We start from the raw sequence: 25,298 nt of genomic DNA, 5'->3' as shown, positions 1-25,298 counted from the left end.
GTAATGTCGCCACCTTGATGGCCTCTGTCTCCGACATCTGCTTAAGCTGGAAATAGATGTCTAGCTTTTTCACCCAAGACTTTGCCAAACTGTTTGATGAGCCATCAAACGTAGGCAAGTGGAATCTACTAGCTGTGCGGTGGGTGTCTCCATCATGATAATGTCGGTATCCTCTGTGATGGTTGCGAACTTGCGGGGTCTACTATCTCGCTGGAGCTGAACAAAGTCTCTGGATGAGAGAGCATCCCTGAACTCCTGCCCATAGGCCTGGTACTCTGTAAAATAATCGCCCATATGACCAAGCTCTGCCTCCTGCTGGGCTCCGGCCCCCGTGTCTGCTCCTAGGAAAGTGGGCATGGTAGCACGTGTAGGGGTATGTGAAGCCATCTGCTGAGTAGTATCACGTTGAGTGGCACCCTACTCTGGCAAATGGTGGGATGTACTCGATCCCTCACCAACCTGGAAAACCTGTGGGTTCTCATGCTGTCTAGCCTCCACCGCCGTGAATCTCTGCCCCATCACCTCGATCTGCCTCGACAGATCCTGCACTGATTTGAGGAAAATGTCCGCAAATCTCTTCCCGTCCTCATCTACCATCGGATCCTCCTACTCTGCGTCCACCACAGGCTCCTCCTGTTCTGTGTTCACCACAGGCTCCTCCTGTTCTGTGTCCACCACCCGAACACAGTCTCCCTCTCCGTAGGTGTTCTCCAACCTACGCTCAATATCTCTGTATTTCCTACCTCTGTAACAGATGTAGGGCTTCTCCCTCGGTGTCATAGACTACTAGCTCCACAGGCTGAGCCAGATCTATGCTCTGATACCACTGCAATATCCCTTATCAAAGATTTCCCTCAAACACAAGCAAACTCCAACCAGAGAAATAACAGTAATGCAACATACAATAATGTATACATGGAATATAAGCAAATACTTGAGAAATGCAGAGAGAAATGCTAAGCCATTTTATTATACTAAGTAATAGAAAGAGTACAAGAGGTGATCAGAAAGATAGCACCTCAACTTGCACAAGGCAAGTGAAGAAATATACTCAGAATGGTAAGGAAATGGCCTCTCTCTGAACTGTGTCCAAGCTGCCGGAGAACTGTTGTGCTGCTGCTACTGCTAGAATCAAATGAGGATTTGGGGTTGTTCCCCTCCTCAGAAAATACTGAAACTCTGGAATCAGCCTCTGCTCAATAAACCCAGAAAATCCCAAAAAGCTTTTCTAAAATAGTTGATCCCCAAGAATCACCCCCCTTGGGGATCTACGCTATCCCTCAAGGCTCTGCGCTGCTCCTGAAGAGAATCCTCCAAACTCTACCTGAAACTCTGCCAAAATCCTCGAATATGCAAGGGTTGATCCCTTGCTCAATCTGCAAGCTCAAATCCTCCACAAAAACCCAATCCAGAGCTCCTACCAAAAGAACTGCGTCCTACCCTCTCAAGACTGCGCAGTCATCAAAATACTCAGCTCCTCCTCAACCTCAGAAATCACTCCTCCTGCAAAACACTGATGAAACTACCTTGCCCGAGCAGGCACTCAAAATCCCTCAGGGCTAAGGGTGAGATCTCCGATCGGAGACACTTAATGCACTAAACAGTGCTGCAGACAGGCTAAACAGCCAACGTGCTCTAAGTCGAAGTGACTAGCTCAAATGCAACATTATCGAATGATCAAAATGAGGAGGCTCCTCTCTCCTTTATAACGTTGGCCTCTCTCAAAACCCTAAAGCCCACCTCCTCCAACGTAGCCTCTCTCTTGCCACGTGTTCCTTCTCCATCTGCGTAGTCCCTCCAAATGTCTACGTGGGCCCCTTCTCTACGTGGTCCTTGGGCCCCTTTGGCTCCCCTTTTAGGTTACAACGTTGTGCTACTAGGGAGTGACTTTATTCATAAAGTGAGTTATGTCCCCCTTTCCTCACCTTTTTATTTATAAATAACTATAGAAGGCAAAATTGAGCAAAATTGAATATTCCAATTAGCCATGGCTAATTAGGAATATTACAGAGGTTTTCAGCAACTTCTTTTCAGCAGATAGTGTAGTTTTTTGGGCAACATAGGGCATCATTGTAGCAGTTGATTCTATCATCTGGGCTCGTTATTTTATCACCTGGGTTTTGTCACGCTTGTCATTGAGGTAAGCCTAGGTGCACTCCTTCCACACTATTGTACTATTGCTCCAATTGCTTAATAAAATGGCTCAGCAGGTTATCATTTCTAGAGTTTCCATGGGTATTCACTAAGTGTTTAAAATTTATGGTGTTGTATTTATTGTTTGCTTTGCATATCTCTTTTTTTCCTAATTAGGAACATTACAGCGACTGAAAATTGAACACTTGCCCCAGCAATCCATACTGCATATTTGGGTACAACGCAACCTCTGAGAATTTCAACCTACTGTTCCCTCTAAACAGTGAAATTCTCTTCTCCGCTTCTGAGCTTCCCAACTAATCACTCACGCTCTGATACCATGTGAAAATTTCAAAACTGAAATCCTATTGCAGCAACTGGAAATTATTCTTCTAATTGTTAATTAATTTAACAATTTATTTGCTACGACAAATACTGAATAAATCACACTGCAACTTTCACAAATAAAACTGCGGAAATAAAAAACGTTGGAATCTGAGAAAATCTAGCACACACACATAAAAATATGACACCGTTATTTTTGGACAGATGTCCTCGGAAAAACCCAACATGGGAAAACTGGTGCATCAACTAAGGGTTTTTATTATTAAGCAATAGTGAATTCTGAGTACAATCTATGGATGCCCAACTGGCAATCCAAAAATCTAGCCAAAACTATTTAAGGGAATTTCCCTTCATCCATAAGCAACCCGGGCACACCTTCCCTTCAGAAAATTCATCCTCCTGGACCCTCTGCATCAACCTCTGCACAGTGCTTGCGCAGAACCTTGGATGTCTAAAGCCCAAAACTGCCTCTGATAAAGTTGTTATGCATGTCTCTACTGAGGAAACTGATTCTCCAGCCCTCTGGAAGCTAAATCGACTTTTCCTCCAGCTAAATCGAATTGCTTTTCTGAAGCAACTGTGTAGTCCTTTGCACTGCCTCACTGGGAATAACTCAGCCTCCTCCGGATCACTATCTCTGCTTTCTCACTGAAGCTCGAACTCTCCGGCAATTGGCTGCTACTACTCTAGAAAATCGAATTCTCCAAGTGACTCTGGCGTATTCTCCATCACCACATCGATCACTGCTAATATCTTCATGTTGGGACTCCAACGGCCAAGATTAAATCTTAACCAATGCCTTAGATCTTTTCTAGATCGATCTGTGTCATTTTCTAGAGAATTCTCACCTTGACTTAGTTAATCTTGATTAATTAACCAGTTTTCCTAAGTTTAGACTTAGCAAACATTAAAAACTAGGTTAATAATCTAATTAAGTCATCTCTAGGTGGAATTTCAATAGATAATTTATGGATTTTGGAGATCTCATGCATTCTAGCCTTTCCACCAAATTTGGTGGCTAGAACACATCTCATGCTACAAAAACTAACAGGTACGGCTAAACGTTTTTTGCATATGTCTTCAAACCATGCTCATCTAGCAAGAAAGTCATTTTGGCTTTCCATATACAATAATTAGAAGCTCGATCTAGCCTATCCTGATCTCAAAGTCTTGCTGAGGTCATTTATGCAAAACTCAAATATGGGAAAATAAACAGGAATCTCCTTCCTTTCCTACTCATTTGTTTACTCTGCGACTCACAGTCACTCCTAGAATGCACAGATCTTCCCTACAACTGTCTCTGCAACTAGAAATTATGGTGTTCCTCTAGAATATTGGATCTGAAAACCTCAGGGAAATTCTGAGAATTCCTTTCTTAGTGTTCGTATTTCCTCTTCCGCCCAACACTGATCTGCTATTGCAAAATCACTGTGCACACATTTTCTAAACGAAATATCTAATTGCTCACCGGAAGCATTTCCTAGTAAATCCACTACCTTCTAGAACTGCTACTGGGCAAATTGAACCAGGAAATCTAATTTCATGTCCAACAATTCGAACTGACTAGCTGGCTTGCACAAACCCTGAAAATTATGCTCATAACTCCCTCTGAACCTACTCAAATTTTCTCCTTTGTATTTTGAACTTCTGATCTGTCTTCAAACACACTCTGATACCATGTGAAATTGTCACTATTGTAGCAACTAGAAATTATTTTTCTAACTGAATATTATTATGTGCTATTTATTTGGTCTTAAAACGAACAACGAATAAAATCACTATTGCAATTTTCACTAAAAATTAAATGCACTATAGAAAATAAACTGGAACTGAGAAAATAGAGCACACAATAAAAATGACACCATTACTTTTGGACAAAAGTCCCTGGAAAAACCCAATGTGGGAAAACCGGTGCAGCAGATGAGGGTTTTATTATTATTATTTAGCAACAAAATCTGAGAACAATATTTGGATGTTAAATTGACAATCTTGTCCAGAGAAATCACTGGGAAAATTATCTAAGATAATTTCTCTCTCCATAAGCAATCCTAGCCTAATCTAGCCCCACAATTAGCTCCAATCGGCCTTTGCGTCAACCTTTGCACAAGCACTACACAGGCTAAAACTTACACTGCCTGGAATAGTCGTTATCTGCCTTTGTTGACTATCTCTGCCATTTTCCTGGCACTTTATTACTGAATCGATCTCTCCTCTGGCTGAATCGAACTGCCTCCTTGAGGCTCTGCGCAAGCCCCTATGCAACCTCTCAATGGAATAACTCAGCCTCCTCTGGCTGACTCTTCCGACACTAGAAAACTCCATCGAAATCTTTGCTGTTGCTACCTTTCACTTACGCTTCCTTCTGGCTCGAACTCTTATTCCTTGCTCGACTTCTGCAACTAGATAGCTCAAAGAGACTTGATCTCTTAATGTTTATATCTCCATCCCATCGTCCTGCTCTTATAAAGTCTCATTGGTGAACCAAGGACCATGATTAGATCCCCATCAACGAATAAGATCATATCAAACTCAATTCGTGTGAGTTTTTAAAGCATTCTCACTTTTCTCAATTAATTCTCGTTAATTAATCGATTTCCCTAAGTTAGACTTAGGAATTTTTTAATTATCAATCAGTTAATTTATTTGAGTTGTCGCTGGGTGTTTTCTCCAAAAACCTTTTATGGGTTTTGGAGATCTTGTGTTTCTTAGCCTCTCTGACCAAAGTCGAGAATAGAACACCTGTCTGATGCTACAAAAACTAACAGCATGCAACACCATCAACCCACCTCTATACATTGGAGAGAGGGGAAAAGTTTTCTAGGTGGATCTTGTTGGTTGACCAAGCAGATCAGCATGAGTCGAGCATGGAGCAACATCAACATAGTAGACTTGTTCCATGTGTAGGAGTTCCTGTATTCAATCCTTCCCACGAGATGGATTGGCAAGAAATGATGAGTTGGTATTCTATTGATGGGGTGATTCTTAGGAGGCTATTCTTAGCTAGGGGCATAATGTAGTTGGAGCCATGGAGCATGAACATTGATGGATGGCCCGAGGTGGCATTGGGATCTAGACGGATCTATTGATGGCAAGTTTAGATAGATGTTAGTTTGGGATCCAGGTAGTAAGGGGTCCACTCATGATTGGATGACACACATACATGATGCGGTACAATTTTGTAATATCCCTTACCGGGAATATTCCTCAAACACAAGCAAACTCCAACCAGAGATGGACTGGGAGGGCATTTACCAAATATGTCGCCTCTGAAAAGAGGACGAGATTTGGAGGCTACCTGGCCCTTTCCAGGCTCTGTCTAAGAGTATAGGAGAAAACAAACAAGTGGTATAGTAGCCGGGTAGTTCAAAGAGATAAAAATAACATTGGTGCAACATATAACAGTATAACCATAAGTAGATACTCAAGAAATGCAGAGAGAAATGCTAAGCCATTTTATTATACTGAGTAATAGAATGAGTACAGGAGGTGATCAGAAAGATGGCACCTCGACTTGCACAAGGCAAGTGAAGAAATACACTCAAAATAACAAAGGAATGGCCTCTCTCTGAACTGCGTCCAAGCTGCTGGAGAACTGTCGTGCTGCTGTTGCTGCTGGTAATCAAATGAGGATTTGGGGTTGTTCCCCTCCTTAGAAAATGCTAAAACTCTGGAATTGGACTCTACTCAAGAAACCCAGAAAACCTAGGAAGCTTTTCTGAAATGGCTGACCCCTAATAATCGCCCCCGTGAGGACCCACGCAATCCCTCAAGGCTCTGCGCTGCCACTGAAATAAACCCACCACAACTTTGCCTGAAACTCAGCCAAAATCCTCCAATATGCAAGGGCCGATTTCTTGCTCAACCTCCCAGCACAAATCCCCCTGCAAAACCTCAATCTAGAACTGCTCCAAAAAAGAACTGCGTCATCGCTCTCAAGACTGCGCAGTCATCCCAGATGCTCAATCCTCCTACCAAAATGCTGATGAAACTACTACAAAAATACTGATGGAAATACCTTGCCTGACTAGGCACTCGAAGTCCCCGGGGGCTAAGGGTGAGATCTCTGAACGGAGACACTCAATGCACTAAACAGTGCTGCAGACTAGCTAAACAGCCAGCGTGCTCTAAGTCAAAGTGACCAGCTCAAATGCACATAATCAAATGCCAAAATGAGGAGGCTCCTCTCTCCTTTATAGCACTGGCCTCTCTCAATCCCAAGGCTCACCTCCTCCAACGTAGCTTTCCTCTTGCCATGTGTTTCTCACCATCTGCGCAGTCACTCCATGTGTCTAAGTGGGCCCCTCCTCTACGTGGTTCTTTGGCCCCCCCTTAGCTCACCTTTTAAGTTACAACGATGTGCTACTACGGAGTGTCTTTATTCATGAACTAAGTATGTCCCCCTCTCCTCACCTTTTTATTTATAAACAGCTATACAAGGCAACATTGAAAAAAATCAAATATTCCAATTAGCCATGGCTAATTAGGAATATTACAGTCTCCCACGGCAAAATGTTTCTTGTCCTCCAGCAACTGAAGTGATGGATATTGCAAGATCTTCTCACTCTCCCAAGTAGCATCCTCATCCAGTAAATTCTTCCACCTCACCAAGAATTCCTGGACTGTCCTACTCCGTAGCTGCCTCTCCCTGGTATTAATAATAGCCTTTGGCTGTAACACCAAATGCCCCTCATGATCTGTGGGTGCTAGCTCACCTGTCACTGTCACATGCTGCCCCAATGCCTTCTTCAGGCATGATACATGAAAAATGTTATGAATCTTTCTGCCTTGGGGCAACTCCAACTCATATGCAACCTGTCCAATCCTGCGTATCACCCTGTATGGCCCATAAAAGCAAGGCTTGAGCTTCTCAGCCCCCTTCTGCTTCGGTGACGACTGTCGGTATGGCTGTAATCATCGGTAGACCAAGTCCCCTACCTCAAACTGTTTCTCCACCCAACCCCTGTTAGCATACAGCTTCTGCTGGTTCTACGTTGTAGCCATATTATCCTTGAGAGCTCGGAGAATATCCTGACTCTCTTGGATCCAAATCTTGGCTCTCGGAGCCTTGCTAGCACCAAACATCACGTCAGCAAAAGATAAAGGATGATATCCATACAAAGCATAGAATGGTGACATACCGATGGACATGTGATGTGTAGTGTTGTAGCAGTACTCCCCCAGATGCAGCCACCTCAGCCATGCCCTCTTCTACCCACTGACATAGTTACGCAAGTAGCCCTCCAACCACTTGTTAACTATCTCTGTCTGCCCGTCCGTCTGTGGGTGATAACTGGTACTTAGTGTCAACTCCGTCCCCACCAACTGGAAAAGCTCCTGCCAAAACCCGCCCATGAAACGGCTGTCCTTGTCACTGATGATGGTCCTAGGAAGACCATGTAGTCTGAAGACCTCTCTGAAGAATAGCTCAGCCACCTGTGCTACTATGTAGTGTGCGGATATCGCGAAAAAATGTGTGTACTTTGTCAGTCAATCAACGACGACAAAGATACAATCCTTGCCCTGCACCATGGGAAACCCTGTGATGAAGTCCATCGAAATACTCTCCCATTTCCCCTTCAGAATGGGTAGAGGCTGCAATAATCCTACGGGATGGCTCATCTCCCCCTTGTTCCTCTATGAAACATCGCACTCCCAGACATGCTGGAGTACGTCCTCCTTAAGGCCCTTCCATGAGAACCTCCCTCTAATGGCCCTGTAGGTTTTGGTAAACCCCTGATGACTTGCCAATGGTGAATCATGTGATGCCTGAAGTATCTCCTTCTTGAGCTGAGACCCCTCAGTCAAGAAGACCCGGTCCCTGTAGTAGATGATCTCATCGACCACCCTGTACCTGTCATCCGCCACCTGCCCATCCAGAACCTCACATGCAAATCTGTCCTTGGAGTACTCTACTAAGAGTCGAGCCCTTCATTCTGTGTCCAAGCTCATAAGAGACAACGTCGCTAGCCTACGTGAAAGGGCATCTGCTACCACGTTGTTCTTACCCTTGACATACTCGATGTCGAAGTCATATGCTTGGATCTTGCTGATCCACTTCTGCTGCCTCTCCTGTAGCTGCTTCTACTCCAAAAGGAACTTGAGGCTATTGTGATCAGTCCTCACCCTGAACCTGTTACCCACCAAATACTGCTGGTACTTAGCTAATGCATGCATGATGGCCAGCATCTCCTTGTCGTATATAGAATACAACCTCTCGTGTGGAAGGAGCTTCCAGCTCTCAAAGGCTATAGGGTGACCTCCCTGCATCAACACTGCGCCGATTCCCTCTCCTAACGCATCACACTCCAAAACAAATGGCTGCGTGAAATCTGGCAACACATGCACTGGGCAACTGCTCATAACCTCCTTGAGCCTGTCGAAGGCTCGTTGCGCTGTATGCAACCAACTAAATGCCCCCTTCCTCGTCAAATCTGTCAGGGATTCAGCAAGCTGTGAGAAACCCTTGACGAACTTCCAGTAGTAAGTACAAATGCCAATGAATCCTCGGAGTTCCGTCACATTTCTCGGCTCCAACCAATCTCTGATGGCCCTAATCTTCTCCTCATGGACCCTCACTTCGTCCACTCCTACGATGTGTCCCAAGTATAACATGTCCGTCAACCCGAACTCACATTTGGAGAGCTTGGCATAGAACTGTTGCTCCTCTAAGATGCGCAATACTGTCTCAATGTGCTGGAGATGCTCCTCCCAAATCCTGCTATAAATGAGGATATCATCAAAGAACACCAACACAAACTTCCTTAAGTGACTGCGGAAGATGTGATTCATGCAAGACTAGAATGTAGCTGGGGCGTTGGTTAGCCTGAAGGGCATCACCAAAAACTCAAAGTGCCCATAGTGACACCTGAAGGTGGTCTTGGGAATGTCCTGCTCCCTCACGTGAATTTGATGATACCCAGATCTCAAATCAATCTTTGAGAAGAACCGTGCTCCTCTCAACTCGTCCATCAACTCATCGATCCTGGGTATGGGGTATATGTTCTTCAGGGTCTTCTTGTTCAGGGCCCTGTAGTCAATGCACATCCTCAAGGTGTCGTCCTTCTTCTTCACCAACACCACGGAGGAAGCAAAAGGACTCGTGCTCGGCTGAATGTGCCCAAGAGCCAGCAACTCCTAAATGGCCCGCTCAATCTCATCCCGATAGGCCTTGGGATGCCTATAGGGGTTAGTAATCACTGCCTGTATGCCCTGCTCAAGCTCAATAGTGTGCTCAAACCCCCAGTCCGGTGGCTGTCTCGGCGGAATCTCACCAAATACTATGGCATATTGGTCAAGGATGGACTTTATCTCCGGGTGAACTGTCTGCCCTGTAGTCCCTGTCTCTGATTCACACAGCTCTACTGCCCACTCTATGTCTCCCTTCTGGAAGACTGCCTCCATCCGATGAGCCGAAACAGTCTGAGGTGGATATGTATGTTGTCCCCGTATCTTCTCATGCCTCCCTGTCTTCTCATCATCCCACTCCATCTCTAGGGTCTTCCAATCTGTCGTGACCTTCCCTAGAGTGATGAGCCACTGAACACCCAGTATCATGTTGGTGTCTGGAATATCAACCACAAAAAAGTGGTCAATCAATGTGTAAGTGCCCATCATCACGGATAACTCTGGTACATAACGTGCACACACCATGGTCTGATCTCCTGGGACCAAAACTGAAAACCCATCGAAGCTCTTTGTCTGTATACCTCTCCGCTCAACCATCTGTGCATCGATGAAGTTGTGGGTTGCCCCACTGTCAACCAAAATTGATACTCGCTGGCCACGTACTGTCCCCCGTACGCGCAGCATCAAATACTTGGGAACTCCTCGCAATGCAGCAAGGGCTCCTCCGGTAGGTGCAAAAGCTGCACCACTCGCTACTAGTGGTGGAGGTGGCAAACGATCCTGCCTCCACATTATCCTCCTCATCCTCTTCCCCGCTGTTCTCGAAGAAGACCTCAATAAAATTTGCTTTGCCAGCAGCACATCTATGTCCGAGTGCCCACGGCTCCTGACAGGTGAAGCACAACCACTTCTTCTTCAACTCCCTCCTGGCATCATCATCAATCTGTACTCGTCCTGGATTCCCCTTCAGAGGCAGAATCCTCACATCCTTCCCCTTAAGCTGGAAAGCCTGCCGCTGGGGATAAGGTGTCCGAGTCCTGGGTAAGACATCCAGTAAGTCCCGGGTCCTGCTAATAGCATCTTGAAGGGTGGTTGGTCTAGCGGATTTGACTAGACCCCGAATTGGCTCTGCTAACCCCTCAACATACATGTCAATCCTTTGTGCCGCGGACATATCTGGCACCATCACTGAAACCCTCAAGAAATCTGAAATGTAGGTCTCTGGGCTCCCAGTCTGTTTGAGCCTCGTCAGCTCCACAAAGTGTTGTTATGGATCCCTCCAATCAAACCTCTCCATCAATCTCCTGGTGAACTCGGCATATGTCGTCACTGTGGAGTGTCTGACTGTAACCATCCAATGGAACCACCAATCCTGGGCCTGACCATCCAAATGTAATGTTGCCACCTTGACGGCCTCCGTCTCCGACATCTGGTTAAGCTGGAAGTAAATGTCCAGCTTCTCCACCCAAGACTTTGTCGAACTGTTTGATTAACCATCAAACGTGGGCAAGTGGAATCTACTAGTTGCACGATGGTTGTCACCATCATGATAATGCCGGTACCCTCTATGATGGTCGCAGGGTCTACTATCCCGCTGGAGCTGAACAAAGTCTCTGAATGAGAGAGCCTCCCTGAACTCTTGCCCATAGGCCTGGTATTCTACAAAATAATCGCCCATATGACTGGGCTCTGCCTCCTGCTAGGCTCCGGCCCCCGTGTCTGCTCCTAAGAAAGTGGGCATGGTAGAGCATGTAGGGACATGTGAGGCCACGTGCTGAGTAGTATCACGCTACTCTGGCAAATGGTGGGATGCACCGGATCCCTCACCAACCTAGAAAACCCGTGGGCTCTCATGCTGTCTAGCCTCTACTGCCATGAATCTCTGCCCCATCACCTCAATCTGCCTCGACAGATCCTGTACTGATTTGAGGAGCATGTCCGCAAATCTCTTCCTGTCATCATCTGCCATCGGATCCTCCTGCTCTGCGTCCACCACAGGCTCCTTTTGTTCTGCGTCCACCACAGGATCCTGTTCTGCATCCACCACCGAAACACAGTCTCCCTCTCCGTAAGTGTTCTCCAACCTACGCCCAATGTCTCTGTATTTCCTACCTCTGTAACAAATGTACGACTTTTCCCACGGTGTCATAGATTGCTAGCTCCACAGGCTGAGCCAGATCTATGCTCTCCACTGTAATATCCCTTACCAGGAATATTCCTCAAACTCAAGCAAACTCCAACTAGAGATGGACTGGGAGGGCGTTGACCAGATGTGTCGCCTCTGAAAAGAGGACAAGATCTGGAGGCTACCTAGCCCTTTCCAGACTCTGTCTAAGAGTATAGGAGAAAACACACAAATGGTATAGTAGTCGGGAAGCTCAAAGAGATAAAAATAACAATGGTGCAAACATATAACAATATAACCATAAGCAAATACTCCAGAAATGCAGAGAGAAATGCTAAGCCATTTTATTATACTGAGTAATAGAATGAGTACAGGAGGTGATCAGAAAGATGGCACCTCGACATGCACAAGGCAAGTGAAGAAATACACTCAGAATAGGAAAGGAATGGCCTCTCTCTGAACTGTGTCCAAGCTGCTGGAAAACTGCCATGCTGTTGCTGCTACTGGTAATCAAATGAGGATTTGGGGTTGTTCCCCTCCTCAGAAAATGCTAAAACTCTGGAATCGGACTCTACTCAAGAAACCCAGGAAAACCCAGGAAGCTTTTCTGAAATGGCCGACCCCCGAAAATCGCCCCCTTGAGGACCCACGCAATCCCTTAAGGCTCTACGCTACCACTAAAATAAACCCACCACAACTCTGCCTAAAACTCAGCCAAAATCCTCCAATATGCAAGGGCTGATCCCCTGCTCAACCTCCCAGCACAAATCCCCCTACAAAACCTCAATCCAGAACTGCTCCCAGAAAGAACTGCGTCATCCCTCTCAAGACTACGCAGTCATCCTAGATGCTCAATCCTCCTACCAAAATGCTGATGAAACTACTACAAAAATACTGATGGAAATATCTTGCCCGAGCAGGCACTCGAATTCCCCAGGGGCTAAGGGTGAGATCTCCGAACAGAGACACTCAATGCACTAAACAGTGCTGCAGACTAGCTAAACAGCTAGCATGCTCTAAGTCGAAGTGACCAGCTCAAATGCACATAATCGAATGCCAAAATGAGGAGGCTCCTCTCTCCTTTATAGCATTGGCCTCTCTCAATCCCAAGGCTCACCTCCAACGTAGCTTTCCTCTTGCCACGTGTTTCTCACCATCTGCGCAGTCACTACATGTGTCTACATGGGCCCCTCCTCTACGTGGTTCTTTGGCCCCCCCTTAACTCACCTTTTAAGTTACAATGTTGTGCTACTAAGGAGTGTCTTTATTCATGAAGTGAGTATGTCCCCCTCTCCTCACCTTTTTATTTATAAACAGCTATACAAGGCAAAATTGAGCAAAATCGAATATTCCAATTAGCCATGGCTAATTAGGAATATTACAAATTTAGATGGCACACAGACATGATGTCGTACAATGGTTTGTGTGGGATCCTGGCATTGGTGTACAGATGCTTTTATAGGCGACAAATATGGATTGCTTGAGGGCAAGCAATCTTGGGGCAGGAGGATTTGTAATATCCCCATTTCTAGTTTCCCATGTGATGCAATTAGGATGAACTTCTAGGGTTGGTGATAGCCATTTTACAAGAGTGAGATTACGTTATCAGAGGGCCCTTAGGGTGTTGGAGGAGTTTTATGGGGTCTGATGCAATTCGTTTGTTGTATTTCACCAACGAGAATAGTTACTCACAGTTCGTTCTTGGTTCTATTGCATTCTGATGAATCCCGTAAAACAGGGTTATTATCAGCATAATTTAATTAAAAATGCTAAAGGTGTTGTGTGAAGGGAATTATCTGGAGAAACACCTTAGTGTAATAGCTCATTGTCACTGAAATGAAGAGACCTACAGGATGGGATGGTGACAAGTGGTTTCTAGTGGCTAGAGAAAATATGGTGGCCAATTAATAATTTCCCAGGATTAAAAGTGACTTTAATTAGTCACTTAACTAAAAAAATGGGGAAAGGTGCTTAATTAGAGAAAAATGCCAGAAGAATAAAAGTAACTTAAATAAAATAATTGAAAGTCACTTAAATAAAGTAAAGAGGTGAATCTTCTAGAATGGAAATAAAATAACAAGAAATGCTTCTAGACAGGTGGAGAGAGATCCATTACATTTTAAAAGGAGGGGAACAAATCATTTGGGACATCTTGGATTGGTTGTATTTCCTATTGGTGAGGTTTGGAGAACTGTTCTCAGCTTCAGTCAGCCCCAGGACAAAAACCCTTGAGTAATTTGGTGAGAGCGGATGGAAACCCATCTCATCCCTTAGTGAATCCATTCAAAATTCGAGGGAGTGTTTATCAGTTGCAGTTTTAGTTTGGGAGGTCAGATCCAGTGTTGCAGTAAATATATTTTGAGGCCAGATCCAGTTTACAGCGGTTTGGAGGATTCTATCTCAGCCATTCTCCAGTTGTTTGTAATATCAGTCTTTCTATATTAATATAAATAAGCTGAGATTTGCTACATCTGTTCGTGTTGTATTTGCTGTATATTTTATCCTTGCCATATTCTGGGTTTATATATATATATATGTGTGTGTGTGTGTGTGTGTGTGTGTGTGTCTGTGTCCTAGAAATCTCGTAATGTTTTGATAAAATTAACCACATATAATTTTCTAAATAAAATTTCCCGTAATATAACAAAAATAATTAAACCGGAATAATACAATAAAACAACAGGTGGGGGAATATCATAGATACAACCTAAGATATTTGAACAATATAAGGCTCTTGAAGCTATTGTAATTTTTTATATACAACCGTGTGAACTTAAAATGCTACAGAAAGCAGTTATCAAGGTTCAACGAACTCATTCCGGATGCATAAATTTGTATAACAAGATGTGGAATGGCATGGACTAATTTGGAAGTGCCATAATCTTCCAGTGAGGAGTCTGACACATTACTGACTTATTTGAAGGATAGATAACTTAATTGGGAAGAATTGCAGAACATCATGGGAAGAGATCAAGAAAAGCCTTTTCAAACAAGCCAAGCAAAACATGTCAAAATGGCTCTTTCGGGGGAGGGGGGAGGAGAGCTTTCAAAATAAGAAAGGACCTGGAAAAATGAAGCTCTGACTTACTCCTGGAAATTCCAGGACTCCTATTCATAAAAATTAGAAGAAAAAAGGCATTAAATAAACTCTAAAGCGGGGCATCCACCATGAAAAGGTGACAAGTGGAAAGAAGTGACTCAAGGGATTGATGAGAGCTTTGAAAAAAACTGAACAAGGTAATTCCTTTCTTCTGTGTATACTAGATGCTAAAGAAGTTTTCTTCAGTTTTAGTTCACCTTGGATGCTTGATTACATACTAACCAATTCAAGATTCCTTAGACCACTGTAAAGAGTAGACCTGAGAAAATAACAGCCAAGGAAAGGTACACGTTTGCTATTATGAAGAAGGAAGAATCTCAGATTTGGAAAATGACAGTGTTTGGAAGAGGGCTCGCGGCCCAAATAAGTGAATAAATTTTATAGATTCTTTCGCAGTGATAGGTTCTGCATTGCCACAGGCTTGCTAGTTCCAAGTAGATTGACCTTTCTTGTCAAGGTTTTCTGTCTTCTTCATCTTGTCAAATAGAAACCAAGTAATTGGTAAGTGCTTACCTCAGATAAATAATCATTTCCTGAAGAACTTGTCTCATCAAAAGTTTCTCCCTCGCTTGTTCCTGCACGTTAGAGTTCAAAATTCAAATAACAAGCTATATGATGACAGTTGAGGAGAATATGTTGTCTGAGTGAATGAACATAGACATTGAGTGTATTCCAAACAATTCAACCCTGGATCAAATGGATTCCTACAAAGATTCAAAATTTATTAACAATAAACTTTTAAGATATTAGCTTTATCAAAATCATGACATAAAAGAACAGGATCCATGTAAAGTTGGGATGTATTCTGGAGTATATGAAATCAATAATATGAAAAAGGTACTAAAGTGGATTTTATCAATAGTGTAACAACCTATCTATAAAAGTAATATTAAATAAAATTTAGTAAACAAATTATATTAATCAATTAATAAAATAATAAAAATAAATTAATGATAAAGTATTGTAATATAAGTCTAACCCTTTATATTAAAATCAGACAAAAAGAAAGTTAATCAAAAATTAATATACCCTTTAAAAAAAAAATGTATATGACACGACATGGGAAGGGTGTCACTAGGAAATGAAGCGGTCAGTGTTGGAGGAAGGACGGCCACCACCAAGAAACAGTTTTTAAACCAGAAAGAAGAGTTTGTGAAGGGGGATCGGAAAGAAGAAGGAAAAACGAAGGGGATACTGAAGAAGTAAACTTGCATTACCTACGGAAGGAGAGCTGGTTGTTCTAAGGTTTCTGGGCACGGGGGAATAGTCTGCTTCAACTGAGAAGCTTACTGGACTGAGTAAGCGAGGTTCTGCTCAGTTTGGCTGGGTGGTTTCAGTCTTTTGGTAACCGAAGCAGGAGCAGTTTGAGGCATCATCAACCGTAGGATTACAGGTAAGTATTCTCATTGGTTTTGCCAATTTTGATTCTATCAGTTAAATTTATAAAACTCAAGAATTTTTATCATAAGCTCATGATGTTCAATTTTAGAAGCCTTCACTGTTTCTGCAATGGCTGTAATATTCTGTTATTTCATATTCTGTTCACAGGGAATAGTTATTTAAATTATTTACATTTCTTACATTTGGTAATCTTAATATCAGTCTTTACATTTGGTATCAAAGCAAGTTTTCAAACCCTTGGAATCTTACAGGCCCTAGAAGTAACTAATACTCTAAAACCCATGCTCAATCAAAACCTCAAGGTAGATCATATGCATTGGTGACTTTAGTTGTCCCTGTCTGACAGCCAGGCCAACGGAAGGACACTAGAACAACTACCACAAATTCTTAACAATGAGCTCTAGCTAGACAAAACAGTGAGAGAATTCAAATGAATTTGCAAGATCAATCTCAAGATCTGCCCATGCGAGTTCCTCAAGTCACGAAGTATGGGGCCAAGAACCTTAAGATGGTGCCCAGCGGCTTCAGGAATGTAGAGGGAAAACTATTCATGTTACTTCTTTGAACCAGCTTGCTCTAACATTCTGATTTATCATGCTTTTTAGCCCTCAGACGGTCCTTGAATTTGAGCCCCTAGAAAGTTACGGTATTGCTTCAAAGAATTTCCCTAAACTGTAGTAAATCACTTTAAAATTTCGCTGGTTTGAGTCTTGAACTTGGACAACTGTTTCAAGGAAAATATATGTGAATGTTAGCAACCAAACCAAACAAAAAAAGCACATGCCTCAGACATAGGGTTTATAAATTAAGGTTGAATAGTGCTCAATGTGCTTGCGAGGAAGTCAAACAATTCCAGGTCTGCTTCATAAGAAAGGGGCAAAATCGAGCTACTCAAGCGTTGTTTGAGAGCATGTGTATAAAATGCCTATTTAGTGGCATTAGATGCCATTCATTAGAGAAAATCAAGGTTGTAGGTACCAAATCTCAGAACTGGAACCGAATTGTTGAGAATGCTCCTTCTTTGAGTTTCAACCTTCTTTAGAGCAATATCTCTGAGCATTCTGAACAAATCAGTAACGTGCACGTAGAAGAGGGACGGCATAGAGTAGGATGCTTAGAGGACAGGGCCGAATATGATGTAGATTCACCTGCAAGGACATGAAAGTGCCCAGCGAAAACCCAGAATATGTAAGGACTGGACCAGCAGCTTCATGTAAAACCTGAATTTTTCCTACAACCTAAATCCCTAAATCCTAAATCCTAAGAGAGATGAAAAATGGCCTGAATTTTGTGCATTCCTGAAGATTATGCAAATTATAACCCTCCGCCCCTCTTTGGTATGGTTGCTAAGGATCTCAATACAAATACAAAGGCTTTGCCTTTTCTCTTCGCCTATTTTAAATAGGTCTCGGGCAGGTTCCAAGGTCGAACCTCCCCGCTCAGCATACAAATTGTTTGGTTAACAAATTTTACAAGGTGCAATGAGGATTTAACATTATAGTATATAAACATATTGCGTTTAAAAAGAAAATTTAATGTCTTTACATTAATACCATACCTCTTGGTGCATTAAAAAAAAAAAAGGAATTGTTATTAGATCAATGCTAACTAAACATCGTTATATATATATATATATTCACCAATTAATATAACTGCAGAATATATATATTATAATTCAGGCATTATAAAAGTCCTAGCCTCCGGCGGTCTCGACCAGCGGTAACCTGGCAACACCCGACGTTTGAACCCGTGGCACTATGACTCAACATGCCAGCGATTTAGACCTACTCTATGTCACCTCCGCGCTTGTAACTCCGACGTTGCTTGACATGTATTAACTCCGCATCGAATGGGGTGAATGGTGTTGTAAACCAATTTAAGTAGGGAAGAAGATGGGGAGGTTGACATAAGAATATCATTGAAGGAAAGCGAAGTGACAGGTAGCAGACTTTCTAGAGACGTCATTTGGCACGATTGGTATGCTTTCTCTTGTTTACAATAATGGCGTGGAGGAGAAATATGAGTGTGTTGCATTTAAGGAGACACGCCTTTAAGGAGACACACTTAATCTCAGCATTTCACCTTTCTTTACATAATTATTTACGGTATGAATTTTCCGACCTCTGCTTCGTGCCACTGTTTGGACAGTCACTGTTTCATTTGCCTCAAGACCATAGCATAGGTTTTATATTGTAAGTTATCTGCCATCGCATAAATAACATATATTATATCCATCGTATAGTTTGATTGACATGGTTTTGATACATATAAATTTTATATACCAAACTTTTACCATAAGTTAAATACATATAAATACGCTCCATGGTTTGCTGAACTTTGATATATATTTCATTGTCGTTAGGTTTTCAACCATAGTTTATAACTATATATACACCCACCATGGAGAGCACCATAGGAATAACATCAATATTATGTTTCAAATTATATTAATATAATTTCTTAATATATATAAAAACAAAACAAAAAAAAAATAAATAAATAAATAATAATTCAATAATTATGTTATGTAGGAGAATTATATTCAAATTAGATTATTATAATCATTAGGACATAGTATAATTTTAAATTGATTAATAAATGCTAGTCGAAGGAAATCTAGTTTATTATATAAGATTAAAGTGTCTGTTTAAAAGACCCATGCATTAGAAACGTATTATTGTGCATAAAAATAGAAAAACCCTGCATTAGGACAAGGAGGTCACGAGACCACCCTCCTTGACCTCGGTACCAGTAAGATCTGCCTAGCAGATAAAAATAGCAAAACTATACCCGTTTGAAAATGTGAAATTGCAAAATATATGTTAAATCCGAATGAATACCTTAAATTTTTACAAATTTTCTTTATATATACAGGAATCATTACGATGGTAAGGACATATGAGCGACGACGACGTGATCGGGCAGCATCACCGTCATTAATGCCACCACCATCGTCATCACCATCTCCATCGCCACCACCATCATCAACACCAACCGCTCCAGCACCGGAGTTGACTGTGATAATGAACTCATTGGAAGCCTTATTGGAAACATTAAAAGGGTCAACCATGGCTAAGACCAAAGAAGAACTTCAACCCTTAGCAACTAGTTTAGCGGAACCAAAGAATTTTGAGTATAAAAGGTCAAAGGAAGATATTTCTAGGGAGTTTCAGAAAATTAAACTCCCAAAATTTTCAGGAGGGCGAGCTAGAGAGCGTGCTGAGGAATGGTTAGAAGGAATGAACAGATATTTTAAATTAAGAGAATATTCTTCTTCTGCAAAAACAAAAATTGTTGTATTTCAATTAAAGGAAAGTGCCTTGATTTGGTGGGGAAATCTGGAAAAACAACTACACCTCACAACAGATAATGTCCCTTAGGAATTGTTTGAGGAAAGATTTTGCGCGAAGTATTTACCTCCATATTTTCAACAACAAGAAGTCGAAGCCTTTCATACAATAGTTCAAGATAATAAAACAGTAGAGGAATACGAGATAAGGTTTATGGATCTTGTAAAATACATTCACTACTTAGATTCTGATGAACGTCAGTCTGAACGCTTCATATTTGGGTTAAATCCTCGCATCAGGGCCTTGGTGAGCATGTAGAAACCATCATCAGTAGCTGAGGCGGTAGAATGTGGCCGTTATGCAGAAGAACATCTAGGAATCAAAAAGGATGTAGGGCCAGCGGAAACTTTACTAAAGGGGTTTCCGGGAAAGACTCCCCGAAATTTCTTCAAGGGAAGTAGCTCAAGACCACCTTATGGTAATAGATTTATCCCAAGAAATGTAGGAACAAGAGCTCCCATGGCAGTTAATACTATAGCCGCTGAATCATCAAACACCAGTCCATGGACATCTCGTGGAACTGCTAATAGAGGAAGAAATTCGAGAGGAAGCAACATGAGAGAACAAAGCTCTTTATCTAGAAATTCATGTCCTAATTCAAGAGGACCAACACAGGTTAATTGTTGGGGATGTGGAGGACCGCATTTTCAACGTGATTGTCCAGAAACTTCATCAGGTATATTGCATAGGACTGGAAAGGAACCAATATCAAATAATCAAGGCAATCATAGAATTCATGCATTAGTCAACAATGATCAAGCAGCACATCAATCCACTGTAGTGGAGTCTTCAGGTATTATTAATGGTATAAAACTCAAAATCTTATTTGATACTGTTGCCACAGATAGTTTCATTTCGTCATATGCATTAAACAAATGTGGGTTGGCAGCTCACAGACAAAATGATTTCGGACAAGTAGAAATGGCCTCAGGAGAACTCCAATCCGTAGACTTAAGTGTGGATCAATGCAAAATTGACCTAAGGGTCTGTTCGACTAAATTGAAAGTTTATGTCACAGCCTTAGGAACATATGATCTTGTCATAGGTATGGATTGGCTAAAAGCTCATCAAGCTTGGGTAGACTGTTATGGAAAAAGAATTCTAGGTATAAATGATGAAGGAGAAGCGATCCAAATTCAAGGAATCAAGAGAAAAGTATCTTTACGCTACATATCAGCAATGAAAATGAAGCGTTGCTTAAGAAAAGGTTGTCAGGCATATGTAATTCAAGAAGTAAGTAAAAAAAGGACCATCCTTAGAACAATATCCGGTGTTAACCGAATTTCCGGATGTATTTCCAAAGGAATTACCAGGATTACCCCCTGTAAGAGAGCTAGATCTCACAATAGAATTGAAACCTGGTACTCAACCAATCTCTAAAACACCTTATAGAATGACAGCTCCAGAACTTCAAGAATTACAAATTCAATTGAAGGAACTATTCGATATAGGACATATTCAACCCAGTATATCTCCTTGGGGTGCTCCTCTAATTTTTGTCAAGAAGAAAGATGGATCCTTAAGATTATGCATAGATTATCGAGTCTTGAATCGAGCTACAGTAAAAAATCGATATCCTATGCCTCGAATTGATGATCTCTTCGATCAAATGAAAGGAGCTGCTGTCTTTTCAAAAATTGATCTTCGATCAGGCTATCATCAGCTAAGGATTTCTGAAAGCGATATTTCTAAGACTGCATTCCGAACACGCTTTGGGCATTATGAATTTACTGTGGTACCATTTGAGTTGACAAATGCACCCGCATTATTCATGAATCTTATGAACAGTGTTTTCCGCAAATATCTTGATCAATTTGTACAAGTCTTTTTAGATGATATACTCATCTATTCCAAGAATGAGAAAAAGCATGAAGAGCATTTACGGATAGTGGTGTCCAGTCTTAGAAAACATCAGTTGTATGGAAAATTATCCAAGTGATCGTTCTTTCAGGAAAAGATTCATTACTTAGGTCATATCATATTAGGTGAAAGGGATTTCAGTAAACCCTGAGAAGGTAAAAGCAATCATGGAATGGCCAATACTGAAAAACGCACATGAAGTACGAAGCTTTATGGGTTTAGCCAATTACTACCGAAGATTTGTGAAAGGATTCTCCAAAATTGCAAAGCCAATTACAACCCTTCAGTGTAAAGGTGTTAAGTATGAATGGACTGAGGAATGTAATAAACCATTCTCTGAACTCAAAAGACTACTGACAATGCACCAATCTTAAGAGTCCCTGATATGGACAAAGATTTTACGATATGTACTGACACATCCAAACATGGATTAGGTGCAGTATTAATGCAGGATAGAGGAGTAATAGCATATGTCTCCAGAAAGTTAAAGCCTCATGAAGAACTCTATGATACTCACGATTTAAATTTAGTCGCTATAGTAGTAGCGTTAAAAATTTGGAGACATTATCTAATGGGGCGAAGTTTTACACTTAAAAGCGACCATCAAAGTCTACAATATTTGTTCACCCAGAGACTTAAATGCTAGACAAAGACGATGGAGTGAATTCCTAAGTGAATATGACTTTGGAATATCATATATTAAAGGAAAAGAAAATGTAGTAGTGGATGCTTTAAGCAGAAGACCACGGATATTCTCCCTCATACCTATCAAAGTAGACTTAAGGCAGCGAGTACTAGAACATCTCATAAAGGATAGCTGGTATTTAAAGGTAAGATCTAGTCTTGATAGTAAAAAGCCAAAAGGATCTAAGTTTGAAGGATATGAACTAGAAGATGATGGAATCTTATGATTTCATGCGAGGATGTATATTCCTGATAACAAAGATCTTCGAGACACTATCCTTAAGAAAGCTCACAGAGCAGTATATTGTGCACATCCTGGAGTAAAGAAAATGTATACGGATACCAAGAAACTTTTCTTCTGGTCGGACATGAAACGTGATATCGTTCAATTCATTGCAAGATGTTTGGAATGTCAACAAGTAAAAGCAGATCATTGTCATCCAGCGGGTCTTTTACAACCTCACGACATTCCTATGACCAAATGGGAGATTATTTCTATGGATTTTATCATTCGGCTACCTCTTACTTCTCAAAGACACGATGCCATTTTGGTAGTAGTGGTTAAATTAACGAAAAGCGCCCATTTCATTCCCATAAGAGATACTTATGAAGTTACTGACGTAGCTCGAGTATTCATAAATGAAATTATCAGATTTCATGGAGTACCTAAGAAGATTATATAAGATAGAGATTCTCAATTCACTTCAAGATTCTGAACTTACATGCAATCAGCCTTAAGAACTCAACGAAATTTGAGCACAGCTTATCATCCTGAAATCGATGGGCAAACAGAAAGGGTAAATCAAGTACTTGAAGATATGTTAAGGATGTATGTTATGAATCAACAATCACACTGGGAAAAGTATTTATCCTTAGTCGAATTTGCATACAATAACAGTTATCACAGCTCAATCGGAATGCCTCCATTTGAAGCATTATATGGCAAACCTTGTAGAACACCATTAAGTTGGGACATATTAGAAGATCGGGTGATAGTAGGACCAGAATTAATACAAAAAATGGAGGAGCAGATAAAACAAATTAGACAGCGATTAAAGGAAGCACATGATAGACAAAATAGTTATGCTAATGCTCACAGAATTGATAGGAAGTATGAAGTAGGAGATCACGTTTTCCTCCGCATCAAACCGAATAAAAGTACTATCAAATTTGGAAAAGGGACAAAGTTATCACCCCAATTTATTCGACCATTTAAATTCATGGAAAGAGTTGGCCCTGTCGCCTATTGTCTTGCACTGCCACCTCACTTGCATAAAGTTCATAATGTATTTCATGTATCTGTATTAAGGCATTACATAGCTGACCAATCTCATAACCTTTAATGGAAGGAACTACAGGTATCGGACGAAGGAACCATATCGATCGAACCATTATGTATACTGGAATGTAGAGTTCAACAGCTCAGAAATCGTCTAGTAGACCAAGTTAAGGTCCAGTGGGACAAGTATAGTCCTGGATCAGCGACTTGGGAAGATACGGAAATCATATGTCAAAAATACCCCAATTTGTGCCAATTTTGAAGAACTTTAAACCATGTTTTGTATATATTTACTTTACTTCAAACTAGAGACTCAGAACCATTTTGAAATGATCATATATAAACGTGAATTTTTATGACATAATATCTGTTTAATTCCGCTAGTACATGGATACCAAGACGGAATATGTTATTGATCTTACTAAATTATAGTTATCAAAATAAAGTTTAAATACTTGAGTAAGTTTGCTTCTGATGGGAATCAAAATATTATAATTTTGTTTCATCTATGCTTATCAAAATGAATGATGAGATAGGAATCAAAAAATGATTACATTTTAAATATGAAAGTTAATGACATGAATAGAATAAGGCAAAGTATGTTATACTGTGATTGACATGTGTGAATTATACATAAGCTATTTGTTTTGAATATGTTAATGCACATTTTGCATGGACAAGTGTTTATGATTGCAGATAATATCCGTTACCAAAATAACCGCGTGATGATAGAAACCTCAGAAAAATTAAGGCTCAAAGAGATTCCATGATAGGGTATTAACCCTGATTCTACTGGGAGGGGTGGAGGTGTTGCCCACCGTTTACCCTTTGATTCCTAGAGTCATGGGAGGACTGTGCGAGTTACGCTCCCCTAGACATGTGATGATGACTGTTGGATGCCTACTAGGGATCAGGTCGGTATAGCCGATGTTGTTATCCTTGGAGTTTATGAATGGTTAGGCGAGTATAATTGACACCATGGCATACTCCAGTAGAGGACGGATAGGATGAGAGCGGAAGAGATTAGGAAGGATAGGATGATTTTGTAATAGTTGGGGAACCTGATGAAGTAAAACATGATCATTAAAGCTATAAACCTAAAGTATGCAAAACACCAATTTTATAGTGCCCTCACATTAAGTAAGAATTTAACCTCAATACACAATTCTAAGAAAAATGTACTAATCGCTATCATAAATATTCATATAAGATAAAACTCTAACTTCGGGATGAAGTTTTCTGAAGGGGGGGTGTATGTAACGACCTATCTATAAAAGTCATATTAAATAAATTTTAGTAAATAAATTATATTATTCAATTAATAAAATAATAGAAATAAATTAATGATAAAGTATTTTAATATAAGTCTAACACTTTATATTAAAATCAAACAAAAGGAAAGGACAACGGGAGACAAAAATGAACCCTAGATGCTCAGACGCCGCCTCCTCTCCTCTGGCCGTCGTCTGGACACAGCTCGGCCCTATCGATGATGGCGTAGCGTGTTTCAGCCAAGAATTGCAGATCCACGCTCTTACTGCGGTTCCGCCTGTCTTCAAGGTTCTTTTGAAAGCTCCCCGCCCCTTATGCTACTCCGCTCTGGACTTTGGGGCCGCCAGCTCTCAGCCCTCTGCCGCTGCATCTGGCTACAGCTCCCCCCATCAGATTGTAGACGCATTGGTCAAGAGCGATTTCGCAGAACATGCTCTCAGTTTTCTCCAGGCGCCGGCTCTTGGAAACAAATTCTTTACCCTGGAAGGTCGCTCACGTCGATTAACTTCTTCTCTATCCCCCCAGAACTGCCAATGCTCTGTATTTGACCTTCAGAAATCTTCAACCATCCTGGATCAGCCCGAATGGAGCATCTGGACGCTCTTTTGGGCGGAACGCAATGTC

At 41.4% G+C, this 25,298-nt stretch overlaps 1 protein-coding gene across 1 annotated transcript in view; it reads right to left on the bottom strand.

The window, feature by feature from the left end:
* Positions 1-25,298, bottom strand: part of SULA (NAD(P)-binding Rossmann-fold superfamily protein) — a 608,848-nt gene that overhangs the window by 289,119 nt on the left and 294,431 nt on the right. Inside the window, exon 7 of the mRNA XM_089431599.1 lies at positions 15,342-15,403. Within this exon, the coding sequence (XP_089287725.1) occupies positions 15,342-15,403 (62 nt within the window). The remainder of the gene's footprint in view (positions 1-15,341; positions 15,404-25,298) is intronic.

Source organism: Pinus tabuliformis, chromosome 5_1, assembly GCF_031772625.1.
Source record: "Pinus tabuliformis cultivar Carrire ecotype Pingquan chromosome 5_1, CPIR1, whole genome shotgun sequence".
In the NCBI taxonomy this organism is placed as follows: Eukaryota; Viridiplantae; Streptophyta; class Pinopsida; order Pinales; family Pinaceae; genus Pinus; species Pinus tabuliformis.
The sequence above is the reverse complement of the archived record's forward strand: the minus strand, read 5'-3'. Positions and strand labels throughout refer to the sequence as shown.